The following is a 7,500-nucleotide window of genomic DNA, read 5'->3' as shown; positions in this document are numbered from 1 at the left end:
ACACAGAATGACCTCAGGGCCACCCACCACAACATACACAGAATGACCTCAGGGCAACCATCACAACATACACAGAATGACCTCAGGGCCACCATCACAACATACACAGAATGACCTCAGGGCCACCATCACAACATACACAGAATGACCTCAGGGCAACCATCACAACATACACAGAATGACCTCAGGGCCACCCACCACAACATACACAGAATGACCTCAGGGCAACCATCACAACATACACAGAATGACCTCAGGGCAACCATCGCAACATAAACAGAAAACATAGTTGTCAGGATTTGGCCAGGGTTGTTCCGGTTTTTGGTCACTAGATGCCCCCATTGTGCCTTTTGACCTTTTGTTTTCCCTTGATCCCCATTATTATTTGCACCTGTGCCTCGTTTCCCCTGATTGTATTTAAACCCTTTGTTTTACTCAGTTCTTTGCTCTGTGTTTGTATGTTAGCACCCAGCCCTAGTACTCTGTGAACTCTTGTTGATCGCGGTGGACTCTCTTGTGGAGTTCTGTTTTTTGTTCTTGTTTGTTTGTTTTTGAGTATCTTTTGAGGCTTTTTGTGCTGTGCCTTCCACCTTGTGGATTTGCCTTTTTGTCTTGGAGGATTGCCTTTGTTCTTGTGGAATTCCTTTTGAGGTTGTGGAGTTACATGTTTTCCTGAAGAACTTCACTTTTTACTTCATTAAATACACCGTCTCAAGTACTGCTGTGTCTGCCTCATCTTCTGGGTTCTGCTGACTATTCGTGGCTCAGTTGGTTTAGTGACTGTTTCTCACTCCGGAGACACGGCCCGATAACCTGTTACACACAGCGGTCAGCCAATAGAGACACGGCCCGATAACCTGTTACACACAGCGGTCAGCCAATAGAGACACGGCCCGATAACCTGTTACACACAGAGGTCAGCCAATAGTGACACGGCCCGATAAACTGTTACACACAGAGGTCAGCCAATAGTGACACGGCCCGATAACCTGTTACACACAGAGGTCAGCCAATAGTGACACGGCCCGATAACCTGTTACACACAGCGGTCAGCCAATAGTGACACGGCACGACAACCTGTTACACACAGAGGTCAGCCAATAGTGACACGGCACGACAACCTGTTACACACAGAGGTCAGCCAATAGTGACACGGCCCGATAACCTGTTACACACAGCGGTCAGCCAATAGTGACACGGCACGACAACCTGTTACACACAGCGGTCAGCCAATAGCGACACGGCCCGATAACCTGTTACACACAGCGGTCAGCCAATAGAGACACGGCCCGATAACCTGTTACACACAGAGGTCAGCCAATAGTGACACGGCCAGATAACCTGTTACACACAGTGGTCAGCCAATAGTGAAGGCCGGTTGGCTGACTGCTTCTGCTGTTCTGTGTGTGTGTGTGGGCGTGTGTGTGTTTGTGTGTGTGTGTGTGTGGGCGTGTGTGTGTGTGAGCGTGTGTGTGTGTGTGTGTGTGTGTGTGTGTGAGGATAAAAGAACAAAACATGTGTGTGACCATGTGTGTGCGTGTGTGTCCTTGCGTGCACGTGTGTGTACCTCGTTAGCGCCGTCAGACACGATGAAGGAGAACTGGTCCGCATGCTTCTCTTCTTCGCTGGTGTGAACATACTGGACACTGCGGGATGTCAGGTCAGCCTGGGAGAAGGACGTGATGCGTGTTCCTGTATCCGGAAGGAAATTAGCATTCATTAGCATTAACAGTTAAAGTTAATGGATGTGTTGGCGTTAGCTTTCTACACTTTCTTTGAAAATCAACACAGCATATTAATCCACCATTAGCATTGAACTAGCAATACCAGGGTCGTAGGTTTGATTCCTGCTTGGGTCATATACCAAATCTGTTGGTATAATGGTATTTACTGATCGCGACACAGACATCATGTAATCATGTAATCAGTTCCTGGAATATAATGCTATTAGCATTAGATTTGCATTAGATTAGCACACTGTAGTGGTAGTTAGCATTGTTCACTAGCTGACGGCAATTCTGCCCTACAACCCAGTGTTGGAAAAAGTACCCAACTGTCATACTTGAGTAAAAGTAAATATACCTTAGAAAATGACTCAAGTAAAAGTGAAAGTCACCCATTAAAATACTACTGGAGTAAAAATCTAAAAGCAGTTGGTTTTAAATATACGTAAGTATCAAAAGTAAAAGGATAAATAATTTAAAATGACTTACATTAAGCAAACCAGACAACACAGTGTTATTGTTTTATTTATTTACAGAGAGCCAGGGGTGTACTCTAACACTCAGACATCATTTACAAACAAAACATTTGTGTTTAGTGAGTCTGTCAGATCAGAGGCAGTAGAGATGACCAGGGATGTTCTGTTGATAAGTATGTGAATTGACAATTTTACTGTCCTGTGTGTGTGTGTGTGTCTGTGTGTGTGTGTGTCCTGTGTGTGTCTGTGTGTGCGTGTCTGTGTGTCCTGTGTGTGTGTGTGTGTGTGTGTCTGTGTGTTTCCACCTGAGCTGGTTGATAGCTCCAGTACAGTACCTCGGTTGTTGGCGGTGTGTTTGTGTGTGTGTGTGTGTTTCTGTGTGTGTGTCTTTCTCTGTGTGTGTGTGTGTGTACCTGGGTTGCTGGCGTGCTCCAGGTGTCCCAGTGCAGTCTGCTTGGTGATGCGATACACCAGTTCTCCAGGCTCACTGTCCTGGTCTGTAGCTGACAGCTGGAGAGTAGTCAGCTTCTTCACTGAGTTCTCATCAACCACCAGACCTTTATTCATTACCACAGAGGGGGGCAGGTGGTCCTCTAGAGGGTCGAGGTAGGGAGGGAGGGTGGAAGGGAGGGAGGGAGGGAGGGAGGGAGGGAGGGAAGGAAGGAAGGAAGGAAGGAAAGGAAGGAAAGGAAAGGAAGGGAGGAAAGGAGGAGGGAGGGAGGGAGGGAGGGAGGGAGGGAGGGAGGGAGGGAGGGAAGGACGGAAGGAAGGAAGGAAGGAAGGAAGGAAGGAAGGAAGGAAGGAAGGAAGGAAGGGAGGGAGGGAAGGAAGGAAGGAAGGAAGGAAGGAAGGAGGGAGGGAGGGAAGGAAGGAAGGAAGGGTAAGGAGGAGGAGGGAGGGAGGGAGGGAGGAGGGAGGGAGGGAGGGAGGGAGGGAGGGAGGGAGGGAGGGAGGGAGGGAGGGAGGGAGGGAGGGAGGGAAGGAAGGAAGGAAGGGTAAGGAGGAGGGAGGGAGGGGAGGGAGAACAAGTAGGAAAAGGGAAATTAAAACCTGAGGGTGGAAACTGTGTCTCAATAAACCACTGAAGCACAAAGCCTAGAACCAGAAGGATGGAGCAAATTGTCAGCCATTGACAGTTTTTGGCGGACTGGACCACTGGCTAAGATTCCAAATGGTGCAGAACCCACTGCTCCACTGTGTTACTACGATAGTCTGTCCCGTACGTCCCCTATGTCAGATACCACATACCTAGTACACTGATGAAGAAATACTGGTACATACCTAGTACACTGATGAAGAGACACTGGTACATACCTAGTACACTGATGAAGAAAGACTGGTACATACCTAGTACACTGATGAAGAAAGACGGGTACATACCTAGTACACTGATGAAGAAAGACTGGTCGATCAGTTTGTTGCCCTCTGGATCCACCAGGTTGAACTTAAAGGAGACGCTCCCTCCTTTCTCTCCCTTCTCATGACTGTACTCCAACAGACCTGCAACACACACACACACACACACACACACACACACACACACACACACACACACACACACACACACACACACACACACACACACACACACACACACACACACACACACACACACACACACACACACACACACACACACACACACACACACACACACAGAGGGTTAGGGTCAATTCAATATCGTAAATTAATCATAATTCATTTCAAGAACTTTCAAGAACTCTGGGAAAGTCACAGGCCATTTTTCCTTGAAGAATATTGAATAAGTGAAAATGATGAGAGAGCGAGAGAGAGAGAGAGAGAGAGAGAGAGAGAGAGAGAGAGAGAGAGAGAGAGAGAGAGAGAGAGAGAGAGAGAGAGAGAGAGAGAAAGAGAGAGATACCTTTGTTGACCTCCTCCTGTGTGAAGCTCTTGACAGGTCCTTTAACAGACATCTTGTCCTGTCCTCCTCCTCCTTCTTTAGAAAGCTGTAGTCTTCCCAATGGAAGATCTTTGGTGAGGATGTACCTCAGCTTCAGGCTATCTGAGTCTGAATCGGATCCCTTCAGGTTCTGTTCAGTAATCTTAGCCGCTGAGCCTGAGGGGAGAATGGGTACAGTAGAAGTCAGGATACGCCAAAGAACACAACGCAAGACAGCTAGATCAGCCTTTCCCAATCTGTTGTGCCAGTATCCCCAAATCTGTACATTTTGACACCATCTCAGAACTGTAATACCTGACTCAACAAGTCATCAACAAGCCCTTTCAGAGTTAAATCAGGTGTGTTCCTACCCAGTCACCATGGAGACATGTGAAGCCTGGCGCAAGACAAAAACCCTGTTTGTCCCTGTCCTTACCTGCGGAAACTGTTTAAGGTCATGCAAGGTCCACACAAACCCAAGAGCGTACCTGCGGAAACTGTTTAAGGTCACACAAGGTCCACACAAACCCAAGAGCGTACCTGCGGAAACTGTTTAAGGTCACACAAGGTCCACACAAACCCAAGAGCGTACCTGCGGAAACTGTTTAAGGTCACACAAGGTCCACACAAACCCAAGAGCGTACCTGCGGAAACTGTTTAAGGTCACACAAGGTCCACACAAACCCAAGAGCGTACCTGCGGAAACTGTTTAAGGTCACACAAGGTCCACACAAACCCAAGAGCGTACCTGCGGAAACTGTTTAAGGTCACGCAAGTTCCACACAAACCCAAGAGCGTACCTGCGGAAACTGTTTAAGGTCACGCAAGTTCCACACAAACCCAAGAGCGTACCTGCGGAAACTGTTTAAGGTCACGCAAGTTCCACACAAACCCAAGAGCGTACCTGCGGAAACTGTTTAAGGTCACGCAAGGTCCACACAAACCCAAGAGCGTACCTGCGGAAACTGTTTAAGGTCACGCAAGTTCCACACAAACCCAAGAGCGTACCTGCGGAAACTGTTTAAGGTCACGCAAGGTCCACACAAACCCAAGAGCGTACCTGCGGAAACTGTTTAAGGTCACACAAGGTCCACACAAACCCAAGAGCGTACCTGCGGCCAGCTGCAGGCCTCTATTCACAGTCATCCTTGGTCCTTCGCTCTTCCTGACGTCTATGGTGAAGGTGAGCCGTCCGGTGGCGACGTGGATGCCGTCGGTCAGAGAGAAGGCGAGCTCGTCACTGCCCCCGCTGGCCGCGTCAGGGGTGTACACCAGAAGCAGGTCGACCACGTCCTGGTAGGTGAACGTGGACCCCTGAGACAGGATCCGACCGTTCTCCAGAGGCTGGGAGTAGAACTGGCGTCTACGCAGCTTACCTGAAAACAGTACCGTGGTGGTACAGAGTAATAATTAATAATGATAGGGGTGTGTCTTGTTTATTTAGCCCTTTTCGTGACAACACTCAAAGACACTTTACATAAGGCAAGCAACAACAAAAAAGGTAGATAGATAAAATAACTAAAAGTAGATGGGGTCACATATCTTCCTCACTGGAAGGTCTTGAATCCCGGCACTGTGAGACCCGGCACCTGCGTACCAGCGTATGTGCATCGATGATGAATGTGTTTTGCGCTTCGCAACGTCGTTTAGCAGAAGCTGTCTGGCAAGCAGACAGTGGAGAGGACAGTAAAAAGGCCTCGATAGCCTTCATAGGTTTTTAGTTTTATGACGGTGTGACAGGGGCTTTATGGGAGGGTTTATGTTGCTTTTATTGCCTGCTGGTTGTGAAGAATGAGTCCCTGCTGGATCCTGACAGTACAGGGACAGTTAGTGGGACAGATGGAAGGATGGAGGGACAGAGTGGGACAGATGGAAGGATGGAGGGACAGTTAATGGGACAGATATAAGGATGGAGGGACAGTTAGTGGGACAGATGGAAGGATGGAGGGACAGTTAGTGGGACAGATATAAGGATGGAGGGACAGTTAGTGGGACAGATATAAGGATGGAGGGAGAGTTAGACGGTAGAATGGAGAGATGGAGGGAGAGTTAGAGGGTAGAATAGAAAGATGGAGGGAGAGTTAGATGGTAGAATGGAGAGATGGAGGGAGAGTGAGAGGGAAGGATGGAGAGATGGAGGGAGAGTTAGAGGGTAGAATGGAGAGATGGAGGGAGAGTGAGAGGGAAGGATGGAGGGACTGAGGAAGATATGGAGGGATAGCTAGAGGGATGAATGGAGGGACTGAGAGAGAGTTAGAGGTTAGAATGGAGAGATGGAGGGAGAGTTAGACGGTAGAATGGAGAGACTGAGAGAGAGTTAGACGGTAGAATGGAGAGATGGAGGGAGAGTTAGAGGGTAGAATGGAGAGATGGAGGGACAGTTAGAGGGTAGAATGGAGAGATGGAGGGAGAGTTAGACGGTAGAATGGAGAGATGGAGGGAGAGTGAGAGGGAGGGATGGAGAGATGGAGGGAGAGTTAGACGTTAGAATGGAGAGATGGAGGGAGAATTAGACGGTAGAATGGAGAGATGGAGCGAGAATTCGATGGTAGAATGGAGAGATGAAGGGAGAGGGAGTGGGAGGGATGGATGGAGGGAGAGTGAGAGGGAGGGAAAAGAGATGGAGGGAGAATTAGATGGTAGAATGGAGACATGGAGGGATAGCAAGAGGGAAGAATGGAGGGACTGAGGAAGATATGGAGGGATAGCTAGAGGGATGAATGGAGGGACTGAGAGAGAGTTAGACGGTAGAATGGAGAGATGGAGGGAGAGTGAGAGGGAGGGATGGAGAGAAGGTTAGAGGGTAGAATGGAGGGACTGAGGAAGATATGGAGGGATAGCTAGAGGGATGAATGGAGAGACTGAGAGAGCTAGACGGTAGAATGGAGAGATGGAGGGAGAGTTAGACGGTAGAATGGAGAGATGGAGGGAGAGTGAGAGAGAGGGATGGAGAGAAGGTTAGAGGGTAGAATGGAGGGACTGAGGAAGATATGGAGGGATGGCTAGAGGGATGAATGGAGAGACTGAGAGAGAGCTAGACGGTAGAATGGAGATGGAGGGAGAGTTAGACGGTAGAATGGAGAGATGGAGGGAGAGTTAGACGGTAGAATGGAGAGATGGAGGGAGAGTTAGACGGTAGAATGGAGAGATGGAGGGAGAGTGAGAGGGAGGGATGGAGTGAAGGTTAGAGGGTAGAATGGAGGGACTGAGGAATATATGGAGGGATAGCTAGAGGGATGAATGGAGAGACAGAGAGAGCTAGACGGTAGAATGGAGAGATGGAGGGAGAGTTAGAGGGTAGAATGGAGAGATGGAGGAACAGATAGAGGGTAGAATGGAGAGATGGAGGGAGAGTTAGACGGTAGAATGGAGAGATGGAGGGAGAGTTAGACGGTAGAAT

The 7,500-nt window shown here is 48.8% G+C and overlaps 1 protein-coding gene across 1 annotated transcript in view; it reads right to left on the bottom strand.

The window, feature by feature from the left end:
* Positions 1-7,500, bottom strand: part of LOC124036646 (extracellular matrix organizing protein FRAS1-like) — a 142,273-nt gene that overhangs the window by 62,460 nt on the left and 72,313 nt on the right. The window contains exons 17-21 of the mRNA XM_046351469.1: positions 5,213-5,476; positions 4,083-4,277; positions 3,581-3,700; positions 2,614-2,793; positions 1,568-1,692 (exon numbers count right to left, since the gene is read on the bottom strand). Coding sequence (XP_046207425.1) covers positions 1,568-1,692; positions 2,614-2,793; positions 3,581-3,700; positions 4,083-4,277; positions 5,213-5,476 — 884 coding nt within the window. The remainder of the gene's footprint in view (positions 1-1,567; positions 1,693-2,613; positions 2,794-3,580; positions 3,701-4,082; positions 4,278-5,212; positions 5,477-7,500) is intronic.

Source organism: Oncorhynchus gorbuscha, linkage group LG05 (assembly GCF_021184085.1).
Source record: "Oncorhynchus gorbuscha isolate QuinsamMale2020 ecotype Even-year linkage group LG05, OgorEven_v1.0, whole genome shotgun sequence".
Taxonomy (NCBI): Eukaryota; Metazoa; Chordata; class Actinopteri; order Salmoniformes; family Salmonidae; genus Oncorhynchus; species Oncorhynchus gorbuscha.
This window is presented reverse-complemented; position numbering and strand designations above follow the sequence as displayed.